The sequence below is a fragment of the Pristiophorus japonicus genome, chromosome 8 (assembly GCF_044704955.1).
Source record: "Pristiophorus japonicus isolate sPriJap1 chromosome 8, sPriJap1.hap1, whole genome shotgun sequence".
Taxonomy (NCBI): domain Eukaryota; kingdom Metazoa; phylum Chordata; class Chondrichthyes; family Pristiophoridae; genus Pristiophorus; species Pristiophorus japonicus.
Genome location: NC_091984.1, coordinates 111,419,146 through 111,440,859, shown reverse-complemented (window position 1 = coordinate 111,440,859; position 21,714 = coordinate 111,419,146). Strand labels below are relative to the sequence as shown.

Below are 21,714 nucleotides of genomic sequence, written 5' to 3'. Positions count from 1 at the left end.
GGAAGTGCTTGATAAAATGCAACATCCCCACTGGCACCTGGGAATCCCCAGCCCAAGACTGTCTTAAATGGAGGAAGAGCATCCGGGAGGGCATTGAGCACCTCGAGTCTCGTTGCCGAGAGCAAGCAGAAACCAAGCGCAGATAGCGGAAAGAGCGTGTGGCAAACCAGACTCCCCTCTCACCCTTTCCTTCAACCACTGTCTGTCCCACCTGTGACAGAGACTGTAATTACCGCATTGGACTGTACAGCCACCTGAGAACTCACTTTTAGAGTGGAAGCAAGGGACTGCCTAGGATGATGATGATGTTCATCCTGAATAGAGCATGGCAATCAAAATACAAGATGTCTTAAAGATGTCAGAAAATCGACGCTCTTAAACATATACAATCCTGGGAACTTTTGGGGATTTGTACAAAATACTATTAGAGCTTTTGGTACGACTAACTCTTAGAACACTGGGATCCAAAACCAACGACTTATCTCCCCAAGGTAAAACACACATCAGTAGCTATCTGAGAAAGTTATCGAGAAGAGCAAACGTGATGCAGGATTCACAATTTTGCCTCTGGACAGGTCTCACTTACCAAATGTCAACACTATTAATATTAATTTGCCCTGACAATAGCAGGGCAACTGCACCAGCCTTTGCAGATTTAGTTACATTCATCATCATGAAACGGCCAGTGTTGTTTAACCATTTCCATGGCAGCCCTCCACTTAAGTTGGGTCAAGTGGGTCCTTCAATCACCATTCAACAACATGTACATGATCACAGAATACAACCAGAGCATTTTATGGCACAGGAGGCAACTGCATCCCAACAATCCTCTGCATCAAATAATTTCTCCTGACCTCTCCTCTGGTTACTGCCTCACCAATCTGTGGCAATGGATTGTTTCTATTTACTTTCAAAAAACCGTTAATAATTTTAAACACCACTGTGGATCAGTGGGTGTGTTGTTGCATTGTCAGATGTTGCATCTTTCAGTGGAGACTTTAAACAGAGGGCCCATCTGTTTGTTCAGGAAGATGCAAGAAATCCAATAGCACTATTTTAAACAAGATTAGGGAGTTTGCCCAATGCCGTAATCAATATTCCTTCCTGCACCAGCAATTTGCTGTTTTGTGGGGCCTTGCTCTGCACAAATTGGCTGCTAAATTTGTCTACATGCATACAATAACTGCATTTCAAAACTAAGAAATTGATTATAAAATGCTTTGGGTTGTCCTAAAGAGGTGATAAGCCAATATATGAATAGAAGTTCCTTCTTTGCACCCGAACGTTTAGACAGAACATCAATTTAATTAACGCATTCAAAGGGTGCTATCTTTTCAACCATGCAGCACTGCTCTGGAATGTCTATATTATATTTATTATCAAGCACGAACCTGGCAATTGAACACAAAGTAGTTCATGAGCTCTTCGCACTTGTTATTGGAGGCGAGGGTGGACTACTCCTGGAATAGTGAGCAGTTTTGGAAAAGGAGAAGAGGACCTGTTAGTGCTTTATGTGATCCAGCCAGATTTAGCGATGAATAGCTGAACCAGTTGTCCACCATAGACGTTCAAGTCTGCGTCCCTGGGCCTTAAGGGAGCAGAGATGAGAGCTGTACCAGGTGTAATGGCCAGGGTGAGAGACAGTAATGGTTTTAATGGGGACAAGGGCATTCAAGGTGGAGAAGGTGTGATTGAGCTGCAGAACAGTTGTGGTGAATGGAGGACCAAAGGCTAGACAGTTGGGAATTTGAAAGTGCAGTTGTAAGTGACTTGGGGGAAGATTTTTTTCCAGGCGTGGATACAGAAGGAAGTGGGGCTGTGAAGGGGAATGTGGGTGGAGAGCGATACAAGGTAGTGATTAGAGATGGCCTTAACTGTGATTGACACAATGAGAGTAGAGAGATCACATGAGATGGTGAGATGGAGGCTGAAATCACTGAGGTTGAAAAGTCATTTGGTGCAGAGGCTGAAGGGGGAAAGCAGATCACATTACAAGTTCCGATTGTTTAAATAGGTGAGAAAATTGGCATGGTATTTGGGTGGGCGGTAGAGAACAAGAATTTTAAATGAGACAAGAGGTGTGGAACAAGACAAGATGCTCAAAGGAGATGGTGGTTCTGAAGAGTAGGGGAACAGATCAAGGTGTGATTTGGTGATGAGGGCTACACCACCACCACGATGGTGGAAGGTATAACCAGGTAGGAAGGCTTCATTAAGCAGGAAGATGTCCTCACCCGTCAGCCAGGTTTCCATCAAGGCCAAGGCCATGATGTCGATGCAATCATCCTCTATAAGCTTATGGATGGCAAGGGCCTTATTCACAAGTGAACGGACATTCTGGAGGGAGATGCGGAGGGGGATGATGATAGCTGATTCGTTGGCAGAGTCCAGAAAGATCCCTGGTCTGTGTCGAGTTGATGGATTTCAAATGTGACACTACAATGGATTTTTTTTTTATAAAAGCAGTCCAATAATATTTAGAAGTAATGGCATGATGCGTGTTGAATTAGTCATCGATTGTGGACAGTTATTAGTTTCCGACTAATGCTTACATCATCAGGAAGAGGGCTGCGAGCCTGCCACCAAATGAAATGGGAAATCAGATCACATTACAAGTTCCGATTGTTTAAACAGTCTGTGCTCATTGTCTAAAATTGAAGCTCAGTAGTCAGGCTAAAAAGGACAAACTCATCAACCACAACATGACATTAATTTCTGTGTACCTGACAACTCAGACCAAATTTTTGCTACTCCCCCTCCCTCACACCAGCCCATATAGTTATATTTTTTGAGTTTCCACAATGTATGATATGGGGTGGACATGGGTTGCTCAGGCTGTTTTTCTGCCATTTGTCTTGGAGAATATCCATATCGAAGGGCAGAAAATATTGCTGGCTTCTTGGCCAATAGCTCGAAGAATAATACAGCTCTTAACAATAGTGCAGTGGGCTTTTCTGGATGATTTCTTAGCTATTGCTTTGAAGTTTCCTAGCATCATATTACCATTAGTAATTTGTTTCCTTCAAGGAGGCTCATTTCCTGCTTGATAAGGTGTTACTATATGATGATCACACTGACTGGATCCTTCAGCTTCACGAAGAGCTCGGTGCCATGACAAGTGGAAGGCAATATTTTTTCCCTTAGGCAGATGAATACGATTCCCACATTGTGCTTTTGTTGTAATTATGTTTTTTTTATGGTTTCTAACCTTGCGGGTCAAAATTTAACATGCAAAAATGTCTCGATAGGTTGCAGATGCACATTTAAAACTACAAATGAAAAATATCAATTTATAGTTTGGAAACCATTACAATTATCAACGAATTATCTGCAAAATGGCTGCAGTAATTCTACAAAAAATAACTTTTCTCTACGCAATTTATTTTCATGTTTTGGTGCCAATTCGTTCATTTTTAATATCTCACTGACAAAACTACATAATATTGAAATGAAACCTTGTTAGCCACCTTCTTTAAGGTTAGCAAGCTGAAAGGGCTGATCTGACACACATCTACATGGGTAGATTTGTTGCCCCGATCGTGTTCATTTGTATCACACACTGAATTGCAAATCCAAGTTATTTTTTCAAAAAGATCTTCCTCTATGAAATAAAGTATGTACTGATTTTACATCCCTGATAAACACCTGGATTTTAAACCGAGTCACCTTCCTTTCCTCCCTCCTGAAGGCATTGAGTCATGCTCAGGAATGGTTCCATCGGTTTTTATTCCCCAGTTGAAAAACAGAGAGAAGTGGATAATGTGGTAGGTTAAATACTGGTCTTTCATCCCTGAGACCCGAGTTTGAATCTCGGTGAATGAGATCCAAATCTCTCCTCTCTGCTAACATGCAACTAACTGGGAGTCAGAGAGGCCACAGGATGGCTGGTATAAGAAGCAAAAAAGATTGTCACATTGCTGAAGTAGAGATTGCTCTTTTGTATGCTCCCTATCTCTAATCTCCTTCAGTCTCACACCACCACCCCCCCCCCCCCACCCCCAAGCTATCTGTGCCCCTCAAATTCTGCGCTCTTGAGCATCCCTGATTATAACTGCTCAACCATTGGTGGCCGTGCCTTCAGCTGCCTGGACCCTAAACTCTGAAACTCCCTCCCTAAACCTCTCTGCCTCTCTACCTCACTTTCCTCTTTTAAGACGCTCCTTAAAACTTACCTCTTAGACCAAGCATTTGGTCATCTGCCATAATTTCTTATGTGGCCCGGTGTCAAATTTATTTGTTTTGTCTAATAATCCTGTGAAGTGCCTTGGGATATTTTACTATGTTAAAAGGTGCTATTTAAATACGAGTAGTTGTCGTTGTTTTGAGGTTGGGATTGAGGGACTTTGTTTGGCACAGTGTACTCTACATCTACCTGTGATCAGGGAATGCTCGATTCTAAAGAAAAAGACGCATTTATATAGCACCTTTCACAACCACCGGACATCCCAAAGCAATTTACAGCCAAATACTTTTTGATCACCATTGTAAAGTAGGAAACACGGCAGCCAATTTGCACACAGCAAGCTCCCACCAACAGCAATGTGACCAGATAATCTGTTTCAATTATGTTGATTGAGATGTATTGGCCAGGACGCCGGGGATAACTCCCTTCCTGCTCTTCTAAATCGTGCCATAGGATCTTTTTTATGTTGAAGTGGGACAAGTGGGGCTAGGCTAACACTATAATAGCAATGCTTGAATTGTTACTAAAATGTATCTTTGAAATAAGCGACTGCAGATAGTAATGGTTATTCACCGAGACATACTGGGATACTTGACCACATGGATCTTTAGAAACAGCTAGCTTATTTAGAAGTTTGGGAAAATACTGTTATTTAGAAGCTTGGAAAAATTACTCATGTTCAGAACGAGAAGATAAGGAAAATGAAGGCCAGATAGGCTGCCATGGGAACGGGAGGCCCAGGCTAGAAGGAGTTAAGATAATGGAGCACATGCTGGACTTGAATAACTCCATTGATAGGGTATAAGTGTTGAAACAACGTGTACTGATTTATGACTGTCGCAAAACAACCCAAATTACAGTAACTTGTGTATTATAAAGTATGCTGCAAACTCTGTATTGTTGAGTGTGGTATCTCAGGCAACTGCGTGTGCTCGAATAAACTCTTTACTTGATGGACTCAGTAGACTCAAGAGTGTTTCTTTTTACAACAACGTACACCTGAGAGAGCAAATTGGGACCTCGGTTAAACATCTTATCCGAAACACAGCACATCCGACAATGCAGCACACCTCGGTTATTGCCCTGGAGCATCAGCCTAGATTTTTGAGCTCAAGTCCCTGGAGTGGGACTTGAACCCACAACCTTCTGACTCCGAGGCGAAGGTGCTACCAACTTAGCCACAGCTGACCGACTATGTTGACACTGAAATCGGAAAAGTTTTGTTCCTAAGCACTAACATCCCACTCATCTTGATTAGCTTGCAAAAACAGAAAGGACGCAGTGCTTGAAGCTTAGGGTGAACAAGAAAACAATGTCTAAAATAGCAATGGCCATTACAGTGTTGATAAAATAGTGAACAGACAGACAGAGGATGGCTCATCAGATGGCAGGCAATAACGTTTGTTATATACTGTCCAGTTATGCAAGAGACATGTTAGAAAGGCCTCCCAGATGAGAGAAAAACATTCAAGATTTGGACATAAATTCTGATAATCACTTACGTAAGCGAGGTCAAGTAGTGAGATTACTATTCATCCCAACTGGGCAAATGGTATTAAGAAATATAACTGTCTACTGTGCGAGCATATGGCCTTTGGACCCTAACATTTTTTATTTCTGGATCATGAAATATTTGGGAATCTGTGTATGTGACTTTCAGCTCCATTGTGGATCTGACTTAAGATTTTTGTGTTTGTTTCAGAATTCATGATTAACTATTTAACATTGGTTATCAAACTAGACGTATCAGTCAGAGTTCAGAGCTGTTGTATCATACGACAAATAACCAACAGGAAAAGCATACTGGTCCAGCAGCCTGTCCACATACAGTTGTGAAGCCTTATGCATCACAATACATGCACACCCCACCCAAAGCCACGAATCTCCTGGGAATGGCAAAAAAAAGGTAAAAACCCAGGCCAATTAGGGGTTAAAATCTGGAAAATTTCTCTGCAATTCCCTTTTGCAATCAAAACGAGTTCAGGAGACCCTGATTAACGTTGCAAAGGTACCACATCTTGTCCGCAGCCATAAACAGGTCCAGCTCTCGCTTGAAGGAATTTAGTGAATCAGCATTCACTATATGAGCCAGAAATCTGTTCCATGGGTCCTCTATTCTCTGGGGTGGAAGGAATCTCTTAACGTCCAATACTAAAGCAAAATACTGTGGATGCTGGACTGTGAAAAAAAAACAGAAAATGCTGTAAATACTCAGCGGGTCAGGCAGCATCTGTGGAGAGAGATACAGAGTTAATGTTTCAGGCCAATTACCGTTCATCAGAACTGGAAAAGTTAGAGATGCAACAGGTTTTGAAGCAAGTTTAGGAGCAGGGAAAGGAGGGAGGGAAGGAAAGAACAAAAGGGAAGATCTGTAATACAGTGGAAGGTAGAAGAGATTAAGAGACAAAAGGAACGATGGTGCAAGGCAAAAAGAGATGGAAATGGGGGGGAAAAAAGGGGAAAAAAAAGAAAGAGGAAAAAAGAATCATCATAGGCAGTCCCTCAGAATCGAGAAAGACTTGCTTCCACTCTTAAAAAGGAGTCCTTGGGTGGCTGAACAGTCCAATACGAGAACCACAGTCCCCGTCACAGGTGGGACAGATAGTCGTTGAGGGAAGGGGTGGGTGGGACAGGTTTGCCGCACGCTCTTTCCCGTTGCCTGCGCTTGATTTCTGCATGCTCTCGGCAATGAGACTCTAGGTGTTCAGCGCCCTCCCGAATGCACTTCCTCCACTTAGGGCGGCCTTTGGCCAGGGACTCCCAGGTGTCAGTGGGGATGTTGCACTTTTTCAGGGAGGCTTTGAGGGAGTCCTTGTAACATTTCCTCTGCCCACCTTTGGCTCATTTGTCGTGAAGGAGTTCAGAGTAGAGCGCTTGCTTTGGGAGTCTCGTGTCTGGCATGCGAACAATGTGGCCTGCCCAGCGGAGCTGATCGAGTGTGGTCAGTGCTTCAATGCTGGGGATGTTAGCCTGGTCGAGGACGCCAACGTTGGTGCGTCCGTCCTCCCGGGGATTTGTAGGATCTTGCGGAGACATCGTTGGTGGTATTCCTCCAGCGATTCGAGGTGTCTACTCTACATGGTCCATGTCTCTGAGCCATACACGAGGGTGGGTATTACTACAGCCCTGTAGACCATGAGCTTGGTGGCAGATTTGAGGGCCTGGTCTTCAAACACTCTTTTCCTCAGGCGGTCGAAGGCTGCTCTGGATGAGGTGCTCAATCTCGTTGTCAATGTCTGCTCTTGTTGATAAGAGGCTCCCGAGCTATGGGAAATGGTCCAGGGCTGCGCCGTGGATCTTGATGGCTGGGGGAGACAATGCTATGTGGCGAGGACAGGCTGGTGGAGAACCTTTGTCTTACGAATGTTTAGCGTAAGGCCCATGCTTTCATAGATACGTTGACTATGACTTGGAGTTCAGCCTCTGTACGTGCACAGATGCAGGCATCGTCCGCATACTGCAGCTCGATGATAGAAGTCAGGGTGGTCTTGGACCTGGCCTGGAGACGACGAAGATTGAACAGGTTCCCACGGGTTCTGTAGTTTAGTTCCACTTCAGAAATAGGAGCAGGAGTTACAGTCTGAAATTGTAGAACTCGATGTTGAGTCTAGAAGGCTGTAAAGTGCCTAAACGAAAGATGAGGTGATGTGGTTCATTGGAGCAGTGTAAGAGGCCAAGGATGGAGAGATCAGAGTGGGAGTGAAGCAGCATTTTCTGTCTCTTAACATCTAACTTAGTTTTGTATGAACTAAACTTGAAAGAGTGGCCCCTGGTTAAGGTTTGATGTATTCCTGGAGATTTGATTATGTGACATTTGATCAGATGGCTTTCGATCGCATGTCAATTCTTAGTCACATGACATTGGACCACTGTTTGCCAATAATATTGCATTTACCTTAGTTGAGTGTTGCAGTATCACCAAGCCCCGAATAAAATTTGATTTTTTGTTTTGTAATGAGATAAAGATTGCAAAATTTATAACTCAAAGAACTCAAAAAGAATAGAAAGATTTAAAATTATCTTTAAATGAAAACTACTTGTGTGATATATCTACAGCATCGACCGCACTGAAAAACACTAAGTAAGTACAACTGATTCAACAAAAACATCAATACAAGTAACTTCTAAAGTTTTTGTACTAATTTATAGCCTTGTAAAATACACAGCAAGTTATAAAAACAAATAATAAAACCAAAACCAAACCTAACTGAATTCACTGACCCTCCCCGCCCCACCGCTGAAGCCCAGCTTCAGGGAGGTGAGACTCTCGAAACAGCACCAAAGCTCCAGGACTCCTGCAGTAAAATACATTATAGAACAGTGCACATCATCACAGGCCAACTGAACTCTCCCTCCCTCAGTTTGCATTCCTCCCTCTCCTAGTTTGGGTACACTACCCCTGATCCTCCCGAATCTATTCCATTGAAACAATTGGTCTGCACAAACACCAACCTTCCAGTTCTTTCATAATCTTATAAATCTCAATAAAATCACCTCACATCTACTGTTTTCTTTAGTATACAGAACCATCTCCAAGGCTATTGGGGTAGCCAAGATATTTTAAAGTGGCAATTAATCTTCTGGCCCTCCTCTGCACCCTTTCCAAAGCCTCAAATATCACCTACCATGAGACGACCAAAACTGGACATTCTAACTGAAGCCTAACCAAGGCCTTGTACAAGGACAAAATGGTATGCTTTGTTTTATGATAAATTGTTCTGTAAATACACCCTAGCACCCTATGACACCCTTAGACAATATTTTGAAGACCGTAATGTTTCAAAGGTTTCACATTTTCTCAGGTGACAGTAAGGACGTTACAGTTATTGATAATTGGGCAGGATTAAGCTATTTCCTTGCCAAGGGAACACATCACACTAGGGTGGAGGGAGGAAGAGTAGGGTAAAGAGAAGTCTCATTGGATAATAGGGTAGAAAGGCTTCTGGAAACGGAGAAGGCTAAAGGTTTCACAAGTCTTTGATTTGTCCGTTCAGGAGCTAACTTGGGGCTCCTCTCAGCATAGGCGCTTGGGATATTTAGAAGGGGTGGACATGCAAAGAGGGCATCTGTATTTCTTGATATTTTCTGGCTCCAGATGCAGTCTGTGAATCACTTGGTCTGCTTGCCACTGGTTTTGAGTGACCTGCCCACAATTGCTCTGGAAGGCACATTGGATCACACCGGAGCTCAATGTACATTTTGTTGTTATGGACAAGCCCATAGTGGGCAAGAGTACTGAATATTAAATGCGTCACCATGCTCTACTTTCTCCTCTTAAACAATAACCTCTCCAACAATCAGACTAAATTTCTTGCTCATTACCATCTTTAAAATGCTGTCTTAAGCATATCATACAAAAGGAACTGACCTCAGACTGGTACCTATACAATGTAAAGCAGAGCCAGAAAATATGAATTTCACTACTGGTTGCGTCTTGCACACAACCTCCCCAACTGGTTTATTTTTAATGTTAAGAATGCAGTCAGGAGCAGAATACCCCAGCATTAAACACATTGAAAATAGAACCTGCTATGGGGTTTACCATTGTCGAGAAGCTTAACTGGATAGGCATATTAAGAACATAAGAATTAGGAACAGAAGTACGTCATACGGCACTTTCATCCGATCATGGCTGATCTTTGACCTCAACTCGACTTTCCCGCCTGATCTCCATATCCCTTGATTCCCCTAGAGGCCAAAAATCTATCTACCTCAGCCTTGGATATACTCAATGACTCAGCATCAATAGCCCTTTGGAGTTAACATCATAGTCATAAGGACAGGGGAAAGGCTTGACGAGTGACTCTTCTCTTGAACCCTGAAAGCCTGTGTATCATCTACAAAGCTCAAAGTCAGGAATATGATTGAATGCTCATCACTCTCCTGGATGGGAATAACTGCATCCATCGCCCAAAATGTTCCAGGACAGAGCAATCAAGTTAATTGGCAGCCCTGCTACTGGATGTAATACCCACCCCTTCTACCACCAGCACAATGCAGCTGCAATATGTACAATCTACAGGATGTACTGGAGTTACTCACCAAATTCACTTCAGAAAGCACCTCCCAGGCCCACAACATCTATCACTAAGAAGGCTAAGAGGTACCGTCATTTCCAAGTTCCCTGCCAAGTCAAACGTCACCCTGATGATGACATATATCACCAGTCCCTCATTGCTAGTGGGTCTTGAATCCCCAACCCAGCACCACTGTGGGAGCATGATCACCACAAGGATTGCAGCAGTCCTGGAAGGCGGCCCACCGCCAGGGCAACAAGGGTTGGGAAATAAATGCAGTATTGCCAGCGTAACCCAGATCCTAAGAATAAATAATAAAAATTCCCTTAAAATGTCAGATTACCGACCTAAACCAGGAGTTACAACTGAGTTAATATAAAGCAGTGATATTAAAAAAGAAAAAAACTGTTTCAATCCATTATATACTAACCATCTTAATCACTCAAGGACAACACATGCCTCAGCATATCTTAACCACTACCAAAAAGCAATCGATGGAAAGGCCACACCTCCAATAATATTTTTTTATTAAACAATTAATGGATGAATGACGTATGAACATCAGTTTATTTTTAACCTTGTAATAATGCAGAAAGATCCAAAGTCAGGAGGACACGTCATTCTCATTTAGAAACCCCGAGGGCAGGGTGGCTGTCACAAGCCTGCAATTGTCTGAATAGCTCACACACATACACAAACACATATTTTGCACTGAGGATTAAATATAATCTTTTCGCAGCCCAAAGAGTAATGTAAACATTTTGCTTTAAATTGCGTAACATATAAAGCATCAAGTGAGCTGTTACAAAGAGAAAACATCCTCTCTCTCCCCTTCTCACACCTCACGATACAAGCTCGTGCCGGGGTAAATAACGCACTCTGGTATCTCACCCAAGAGGCCAAAGTCATTTTTCATTTTGAGCCTCGATAGAGAATGTCTGCAAGCTATTCGACTGGGGTGGTGAGGTGGATAGCAAGTGCAGACACACACATACATTCTTGGAGCAGTTAAGAATAAAGCATACAGGGGTGAGAACCCAAGTTGATTTTTTCCCCTCCCGAACCTGGGAGTGCTGAGTCCAATTCCACTGCCGCTATCACCACCCGGTTGAACTTACTGAACTCAAATCTGGCCTCCGTCCCAGCTTTATTGCAACAGTTTACACTGGGTAGTAGTTCTTAGCAGAAAAAAAATTCAAGTGTAGGAAAGGCAATACAAGATGCAACAATGTGCAAACCCCATTGAGTATTTTTAAAAAGAGATGATGCAGTAAACGGTTAAACACAAACTTCCGGGTAGTCTTGTTCGTGATAGAAATACTCAAACTGCAGTTTTGCATTTAGCCACAACAGCCACAAAAACAAAGAGGAATATTTCTGTACTTTAAAAAAAAAATCTCTTGTTGACTTTTTAAATGCAGTAAAAACAAACAGCAACCTTTCTCCTTCACAGATCATACGTCAGCACACAATAGTCAGAACTTCCCCCAACATAATGTCAGGGACAAAACACTGTAGTTTCAGTCACACCTGGTATCACAATATGCCTGACCCACACATTGGCATCGGGCCTGGAAAGTTGCAGGTGTCTCTTTCTAACTAGTTATATTTGTAAACACAAACACTTAAAAAGAAAATTCAAATCAGGTTAATTTTTGTAGTTTTTTTTTAAATGGAAAAGCATAATTCTGCTCCTTCAGTAGACATCAATCTCAATTATCCAACAAGTACAGTTTTGTATTTCTTCGAGGTGCGGGGGAGAGGGAATTTCTAATTATTTAATTAATTTACAATTACCACCAGAACACACATTTTAAATTGTTTATCAGTTCAAGTCTTCAATACAGCTCCAATATCTGGGGAGCCTCTTTCAATATCTCTTGCGTATCTCTGGACAACATTCAAGGAAGAAACTTGCCAACTGATGGGAGATCGTTCTCAGCTCTGACCAGCAATTACTTTCTCCATCATCACAACTTGTTTTACCAAGTATGAATACTGTGCCTCTAAGCTTTCTTCTCGATCTTCAAGCTCCAAATAATCTGCCTCCAAGTTGTTCCTCCTCCCTGCACTACAACTATGTTTAGAGTGAGACCAATTGCTCTGTCTCCACATTCTTTTCCCAGGACCTCAAAACTCTGGAATTCTTAACCTCTCATACACAGTCCTCCCTTTTTCCCCACAATCTATGGGCTTTTAAAAAGCATTCTTAACACCAAGGAGATGAGTGAAGCTGAAATGAGATAGAACAGCAACTTGGAGGAAACGGATGTTCAATCTCATGTGAGCGAGCTATCCTCGTCTAAAGTTTAAAAAATATAAAATTATTCAATAATTTTAGTTCTCTTCTCATGAAGTTACTTTATAAAACCACTCTAATAATGTCAATACACTTGCAGCAACACAAGTTAAAATGGGAAGTGTCATTTTGGACCAGCAAGGATGTTAATCCGGAGATACCCAAGCCTAGAAAAAGCTAGCTGCAGCCTGTCGAAGGAACTGCTTCCAGACACACCTATAACACAAGTCATTAAAAGTGCTTCATGGTGCTAGAACAGACGGAATACAAGTCTCCACACGCAGGGGATATGCATCATTCAAATATTGTTTTTAATTAAATCCAAAAGAAGGGGGAAATGCATTTGGAAATCATGAGGGGAGTGGAAGTGTAACTAAATAAGTTCCTCATTTCAACCAGGCCAGGCCATCTGGATGCAGCACTGCATGAGCTATGATGTATCCAACTGCACCATTCAATAACATTGAAAACAGTTCACCACAGCCAAGTCTTTCAAATGCATTCAATGTTGCCACCAGTGCCAACCAGCTGCTGCCAACTGCCTGTAGTTAACACTGAGTTAGGCAATTCAAGCAATCACAAACCATCCTTGAATTCTTCACCAGACATGCAAAACCAGACGAGCTCTTAATTTCGCACACAGTATTATGTTTTGTGCTTCATGTCCAGATTATAAACAGCAACACAGCAGAGAACAGTGAATTGCCAAACAGATACAACACAGGACAATTCAGACACCAAAACTAAATGAAAAGATGGGCAGTCCAACTAAACATTTCAGAGAACTGAAAACAAAAAGGACAGAGCTATTTCCCCAAAATGTCTCACTTCCACACTGTACTTCACTCCTTTAAGTCTTTAGGAACAGAAAATATGCAACCATATGATTCCTTCCACTTGCTATATTACTAAGATATACAGGTACTTCCTATTAGTTGCCAGTTCACAGTTCGACCCCACTTACACTGGAGATGGAATTATCAGTACACTGAACAATGGAATTAGGGAAGTTACAACACAGAAGCAGGCTGTTTGGTCCCAACAGTCCATGCTGGTGTTCATCATTCACACAGGTCATAGTATTAATCTCCTGTGCCTGCCCGATTCCCATCCTTATTTACTTTCCTTCCACCTATTTAACCTATTATAGAAGGAGAAGAAGAATCATAGAAATTTCCGGCACAGAAGGTGGCCATTTGGCCCAACATATCCGTGCTGGTTGTAAAAAGAGCTATCCAGCCTACTCCCACTTTCCAGTTCTTGGTCTGTAGCCTCGTAGGTTACGGCACTTCAAGTGCATATCCAAGTACTTTTTAAATGCAAAGAGCGTTTCTGCCTCTACCACCCTTTCAGGCAGCAAGTTCCAGATCCCGACCACCCTCTGGGGTGAAAAGATTTCTCAACTCCCCTCTCATCCTTCAACCAATTATTTCAAATCTATAACCCTCGTTATCGACCGCTCTGCTTGGGAAAATAGGTCTTGCCTATCCATTCTATCTCGGCCCCTCATAATTTTATACACCTCAATCAGTCCCCCCTCAGCCTCCTCTATTCCAAAGAAAATAACCACAGTCTACCCAATCTTTCCTCATAGCTAAAATTCTCTAGTCTTGGAAACATCCTCGTAAATCTCCTCTGTACCCTTTCTAATGCAATCACATCTTTCTTGTAATGTGGTGATCACAACAGTACACACTTACTCTAGCTGTGGCCTAACTAGTGTTATAGCCTAACTAGTGCTACAGTGTTATAATTAGTTCTACAGTGTTATAATTAGTTCAAGCATAACCTCCCTGCTCTTATATTCTGTGTCTCAGCTGATAAAGTAAAGTATCCTGTATCCTTCTTACCCACCTTATCTACCTGTCCTGCTACCTTCAAGGATCTGTGGACCTGCACTCCAAGGTGCCTTTGTTCCTCTACACTTCTCAGTATCATTTATTGTGTATTCCCTTGCCTTTTGGCTCTCCCCAAATGTATTGCCTCACACTTCTCCGAATTGAATTCCATCTGCCACTGTTCTGCCCACCTGACTACTCCATTGATATTTTCTTGCAGTCTACTGCTTTCTTCCCCACCAGCAACCACACAGCAAAATCTTGAATCATCTGCAAACTTCTTAATCATCATGTCCCCTTGAAATTTTTAAATGTTGTCATGATACCTCCATGAATCACCAACTCTGGTCGTGCATTCCCCAGTTTCACAACCTGCGGTAAAAATTGATTCTCCTGCTCTCCATCCTAAATCTCTTACATTTAATCTTATATCGATGTCTCCTCGTTCTTGACTCCTCAACCACTGGAAACAGTCGGTTTCTATCCATTCTATATAGTTCCTTCACAACTTTAACCATCTCAATCTTATCACCAAGTAATTGCCTCTATTCCAATAAAAAGAGCCCCAAATTCTCCAAGTCTTTTTTAATATTTGTATTTCCTTATACCAGACAGCAACTTATTAAATCTGTGCTGTACCCTCTATATTGCCTCCACATCCTTCAGGGCCCAAAACAGCACACAGTACTGTGGTCTTACTAAGATTGTATATGGATTCACCATTCCATCTTGACTTCTATATTCTATACCACTTACCATAAACCTAGTATTCCATTAGCTTATTTATAGCATTAGTCACTGGAGATGTTGTTTATAATACCTGATGAAGCTAAACCCTAAAACTATCTGTTCAATTTCATCTGCAAATTTGGACACTACTCCCTCTAGCCTAATTCCAAATCATTGAAGTACACACTTAACAGAAGTAGTCCCAGAACAGAACCCTGTCGGGCACTGAGAGCTAAATCCATCCAAACTGATAAACTGTCCAACTCCTATTCAGTTTCCTCTCTGCTCACCACTTCTTTAAATCCAATTTACTAGCCTTCCCCTAATTCCATGCCTCTGAAAAGGGGAGTTAGATGAAGTCCTTACTACTCGGGGGATCAAGGGTTATGGCGAGAAAGCAGGAAGGGGGTACTGAAGTTTCATGTTCAGCCATGAACTCATTGAATGGCGGTGCAGGCTAGAAGGGCTGAATGGCCTGCTCCTGCACCTATTTTCTATGTTTCTATGAATCTTCTTCAATAGACTCCTGTGTGGTACCTTGTCAATTTTTTCTGAAAGGACACCACATTTACATCATTTCCACATCTACCATATCAGTCACCTCCTCACATCTTAGCAGCACTTGCTCAGTCCATGCTTCTAATTGCATCTACTCCATGTGTTACAAAAGGATAGGAAAGCAGAATTTGTGACTCAAATTGGGCCAATTATTTAATATTCCTGGTGACAAATCCAATCGGCTTCACAGTACAGCAAGTTTAAAAACGAGAGATGAAGAAGATATTATTGCAAATATGTAACCATTAAATGTTGTATCTGTAAATTCTGAAACTAATTTTCAACTACTGTTTTTAGTACAGTATTAGGCAGTGCCTTGTATCGAGGATGACTTGCTTACACACCATAAAGGGATGAGTTCACAGGTGGTTCAATGAGGGACCTGACATTCTAAGTCCCGAACTACATGCTGAAGGGTGGAAGATGCCTGTGCATGGATCCTTTTAACATGGGTGGCCATTGCACACCAGCCACCACACGGGCTTGACAGAGTTAGGTCTTGATTCAGTGGCAAGGGTTAACCAAGACGACTGGAGACCAAGCTCTGCTGCACGGACCTAGTGTGCACACATGCTCCTACTATCCATAGATCGCAGTCTGGGCTGGCCCGTGCTGCCCCTAGGCCCTCGCCTCTTCTGGGCCCCGAACCCTCGTCTCTCCTGGGCCCCGATCTCTTACCGCTCCTCCAGCCCGATCAAAAATGGAGCAGTCAGTAACAGGACATTAGTCTCCTCTTATCTTACCTGGTTAACACCATAAACATAGTAATATGAAAATGGAAATTGAGAGCAGTCTATAGCATTTGTAACCTCAGCTATAAGCAGTGTTGCGCGGAAGGCAGATGATGTGGGTGAAACGCCCAGACTCTTACTACTGTGTAAGCGAGATACAAGATGATCTACCTATACGAGATATGATTAGAATGAGTGTTAAATTTTGTCTATACCTCACATCCTAACTTGAACTTCTGACTGGAATAGGAGGCGAATCTAAATTAAATTCTGTTACGTAAACAATTTCAGTATGAACACATTTCCCAGGATCCTCGTTTCATCTGGATGCCCTGTGGTAATCCTAGAAGTCAACAAAGTTAAATGAAACAGGGACACAAGAAATCCAAGTAGTAATGTCAATGGCAGACAAACTAACAAGTCAGTGGCAATTCTTCAATGTTTGGACACTTGGACACAAAATATCAAACCCAATATATCAGTTAAGATGCAAGATACCTTCATTTTCAGAAGCTGGACAAGTCACCTTGAAGACTAGATCAAAGGTCCGTTCTGGGCTCTCTCTGTTAAGAAATAAAGTACAAAGTTGATTCATCTGGTAAAATATGTTGCTTTGCTTCAAGCAATTGAGAAGAATACTTAAATCTATTAGAAATGTAAAGACTAATGAACAAAATTTCCCCCCACCAATTTTCATATTTCATAAACAAGTCTTGATCTTTCAATCATGTTGCAACACATTTACAATTTCATGACATTCAAAAGGAGTACAGATAATGATTACTGGATTTAGAAACAATTGTATTCGACTGAACAGACACACAAGAACAAAAGTAGGCCATTTAACTCAAGCCTGTTCTGCCATTCAATTAGATCATGGCTGATCTATACTTCAACTTCCACCTTTGATCCATATCCCTTGATATCCTGTCTGAACAAAAATCTATTGATTTCAGTCTTGATCTAGCACTCACTGCCTTTTGGTGGAAGAGTTCCAGATTTCTACCACACTTTGTGTGAAGAAGTGCTTCCTGACTTCACTCCTTAATGTCCTGGCTCTGATTTTAAGATTCTGCCCTCTTGTTCTGGACTCCAACACCGCAGGAAAGAGATTCTCTATCTATCCTGTCAAATCCTTTCATCATTTTAAGCACCTCGATTAGATCACACCTTAATCTTCGAAACTCGAGGAAAAACAAGCCAAGTTTATTCAAACTGACTTCATAATGTAACCGCGCTATTATTCTGGCAAGTGTGTGCTGCACCCCTCCAAGACAAATATAGCCCTTTTAAAGTGCAGTTCCCAGAACTGAACACAGTACTCCCGATGGGGTCTGACCAAGGCTCTGTGAAAACTGAAGCATCAATTCCTCTTCTTCCAATCCCCTCCAAATAATTGCCAATATTCTGTTTGCCTTTTTGAATACTATTTGTACCGGCCGACGAGCTTTTAGCGATTTTTGCACATGGACACACAAATCTCTAAGTTCCTTCAGTTTCTAGTTTCTCACCGTTTATAGATTACTCCAATTTGTCTATCTTGGATGACCTCACACTTGCCCAAACTGAACTCCATTTTGTCACATTTTTGTCTATTCATTTAATACATCAATGACCCTTTGTAACTTCCTGCTTCCATCAGTGCTACTTACCGTGCCTCCTAACTTATCCAAGTTTGCAAATTGCACTATGCAACTCTCAAGTCATTGATAAATATGTGAAAAGGGGAATCCCCAGTACAGAACACCACTGGTCACAAACTGCACAACTTTTATCCCTACTCTGTCTCCTACTTCGCAACCAAAGTTCTAAATGGAGATAATCTGTACTTATTGGTATATGTCACTTGTCTCTGGTTTTTGTGCTCTACTGAGGATTCTCGACCAAACAGCTGCTCCCAGGGTATCTGTAATCTGCCAATTTGTAACAAAATATTAAGAACACGCACGTCCAATAACATTTAGGATCATAAGTGACTCAGTAGAATATTTTTCCATGTTTGCCTTTTAATTACAAATATCAAATTTAAACCAAGGCAGCTGCATTTAAAAATAACAGTTCTGTTGTGGTTTAGATATGCTGCAAAGATAATGTAATAAAACCTTTTGAAGTCTCTTTCATGGGCAGGGAGGAGAAAAATAAGCAAAAAAAAACTACTGTACAGTATGAGATGTAGGATTCTGAAATTCAGACTTGGGTTAGACCCTCACATTCAGCATTATATTCAAGTGGTCCAAATGGACAAAGTCACATGATTATCATCTGCCCCAGATGCCTTTAGGATGTAATTTAATATTCACTTAATTTTTGCACATGCTAGTCACTGAACAGGAGTCTTGACAGTCTGTTTAATTGGGAACTCTTCAATTATTTTCAAAATGGATACCAAGTGGAGACAGAAACAAGACTAGGTGGTCTCGTTTCCAGTTCAGGTGCAGTAGGTTCAGGTCATCGGAAACATGACCAGTCCAACTTCTTCATCGGCAAACTGTACAGCATGGGGAGTACACCACTATGATTTCATTCTTACAGCAGCACTGCTCAGATGAGCCGCACAAAGTTTAGCAACCTCAACTTGGACTATCAAGCAGACTTCTTTTTAAAATGTGGTTTTGAAAGCAATGGTGAGCACCACAATCAGGAAAGCTTCACACTTGCTCCCACAATAGCAGTGATCAGCAGAAAATCGGCCTGCTCCTTGCGCAAGAAAAACTGCAACAAAACGCGTTGTAATTATTTTGATTGAAGACAAGGATGTAGGAAAATGATACTTTCCTGCAGCTTCCTTCCTCCAAGTAAAAAAGGTTGTTCTCAAATAGCAACCATAAATTGAGTCCATCAATCTTGTGTGTGTCTTGCCTCACTCTGAAGCTGTTCCTTCAATGCAGCAATGGAAGCTGAACAGCAGAACTGCAGACCAGTATCAATTCAGTATTTTGCTTTCGCTGCAAAACCATCTCAAGGAAGTTGTCTCATACCACATTGGCATTGCATTATAACAGTCACCTTTTAGTTTACAATTTCAAAAAGAATCCAGATGGTCCTTTGTACTAACTTTAAGATAATTAGAAAATAGTCAACTGTACCTTCATGTGCAGTGAGTAAAGGTACCACCTGACATAGCGCTAAGTTATACAGATCAGTGAGTCCCAAGACTTGTACTCAGCTTGTGCCAAGTTAATTGATCTCAGCCAGGGCAACAGTCAAAATTATTCAGAAACTGCTCTAAAAATGCTACCATTGAAGCCATTATTACTACTCTTTCACTGAGTGGTTTCTGGTTTTCCCAGAATATGGTCCCACTGAGCTTGCACAGGCATTTCTAAAGACTAAGCATGATGCATGTTTCTCTTCTTTCTGAAATTCTTTCAAAACAGAAATAATTTGCTCTTGCTAAAATTATTGAATCTTTGCCCATTACAATTTGCCATAACCCCTGCAAAATGGTCATCCAGAAAGCCGCTGGTGTTCTGCAAACACCACTCTAAAATATGATTTCAAGACATGGATGAGAGCAGCCTGCAATGGTTACCATCTAATTTTCCCTTCCATCACTGTGCAAAGTACTTAGCTCTGTAGGACTCTCCCTCTAATAAGGCACTGAAAAATAGGTCTAACTGCATCAGGAAATGGAGGACAGCAACCAACACCCTACTCTTCTCTTGCAAACCACAAAGCAACAACAGCTAGTGTTATTTCAACACAACTTCAAAATCCACAACATTTTAAGATCAGACGAGGCAGAAATTTACTGAAAATTCATCTTTCCACTGAGTGCTTCAGAATTTCAGAACTGCATTGACTGGTGATCTCTTCCCACATTTTGTTCGAATTGCCCAGATAGAAAAGTTCCACAGCAACATGGCAGGTTTCATTCAGCAAATACTTAAAGGGAGGTGTCATCTGTACCATCAAGTGTGATAACAGCAGTGTTGGGCTTGCTCTCCAATGTTCTCTGCTTTTGGGAGATCGCTGAACAGAGTTTTAAGAGAACCGCTTCCACCAAACCTTGTTCCCACTCTGTGGCACAGCACATCATTGCATTGGGCAGCCATTCATAACTGGATTCTTAATATATGTTGGGTAAGATGTCAGAACTACTTCCATAACTGTTTAAACTCTTAATGCTAATAAAGTCTATGTATTTTTGCTTTTGGGTTTTCACATTTTTTGTTTTGCTCATTTGACTGTGAGCACATATACTGTTTAAATTATCCTTAGGTTTATTTACTAGTTCAGGCAGGGCCTTAATACCAACCAGACAGGTATACTGTTGTAATATAACTGCCAAAACATACATGGCACCTTATCAAACAGAAAGGGATAGTGATCAGTAATCATGTTGCTACTAATATTTTCCTAAACTGATCCTTATATTTTGCATGCACAAAATAATGACAGGACAAAATATAATTATTTGCATATGAGGTACAAGATAAAATTGCACATCTTTGAGAGGAAAATCTTTTGTTTTTGTAAGTGAGGCAGTGCAGATGTTTAGAGCACATCCTGGTTTAACATGAAAGGTTCAGACTTCACCGTTATCAGTCTGATTTGGCAGAGTGTGCAGGCCCGAAGCCTCAAGACCTCACCAGAATGACAGACACAAACGCTTCTGCTCTGCAACAAAAGCGAATCCTCCTCAACGACGGCAGCAGCTCTGTCCCGGCCCCGGCCCAGCCCAACCCCGCCAGGTGCTTTCCCTTTGGAAGAGTCCCCAGCTCCCCTCCCACCCGCCGACCCGGCCTCCCCACTCACTTCAGTCTGCACTCCATGGTTACGGCATCTCGGTGCGGTTCCCCCCGCCTCGCCTCTGTCTGTCTGTCGGCGTGTCTGTCTCCGGGCCGCGGGTGAGGCTGCACCGAGCAGCGCGGCTCCCGGGTGTCTGGTCGGCGCACTCACTGAGCCATCGCCCCCAACCCCACAGCTGCTGCTGCCGCCGCCGCCGCCGCCGCCGCTCCTCCTCCTCCGCCCCGCACACACAACACAAACTAGGAAGTTGGGACTCACTGAGTGAGAAGGTTAGCGACGTCACCGGCTCAACAACACCTGACTGGGTCCCACAACAGGAAGCTTTCAGGAGTGAGTGCACTGAAGTGAAGTGAAGGGAGAGGTGAGTGAGAGTATGTACAGTCATTGAGAGTGCATGAGTGTGGGGCAAGTCAGGAGTGGAGTGAAGTGTGAGTGAGTGACTGAGGGGGAATGTGGAGTGAGTGCTGTTGATGCCAGTGTCAGATCTCATTATATCTTACCAGGTGTGAGTGAATAGCAATAGTGGCTGGCGAAAAAATATCAGGTAGAATCAAATATACAGATGTGTAGTCTGTGTGTACATTATTGCTTTCTCTTTTATAAGTAA

The 21,714-nt window shown here is 42.2% G+C and overlaps 1 protein-coding gene across 6 annotated transcripts in view; it reads right to left on the bottom strand.

Annotated features, from left to right (window-relative positions):
- The window catches only part of dennd1b (DENN/MADD domain containing 1B), a 303,998-nt gene extending 282,683 nt beyond the window's left edge, over window positions 1–21,315 (bottom strand). For 4 of the 6 annotated variants that reach the window (XM_070887322.1, XM_070887317.1, XM_070887318.1 and 1 more), the window contains exons 1-2: window positions 21,114–21,315; window positions 16,854–16,918 (exon numbers count right to left, since the gene is read on the bottom strand). In XM_070887322.1, the coding sequence (XP_070743423.1) occupies window positions 16,854–16,918; window positions 21,114–21,130 (82 nt within the window). In that variant the 5' untranslated portion in view covers window positions 21,131–21,315. The remainder of the gene's footprint in view (window positions 1–16,853; window positions 16,919–21,113) is intronic. The other 2 variants (XM_070887319.1, XM_070887320.1) reach the window with 2 other exon arrangements.
- Between the last annotated feature and the right edge of the window lie 399 nt (window positions 21,316–21,714).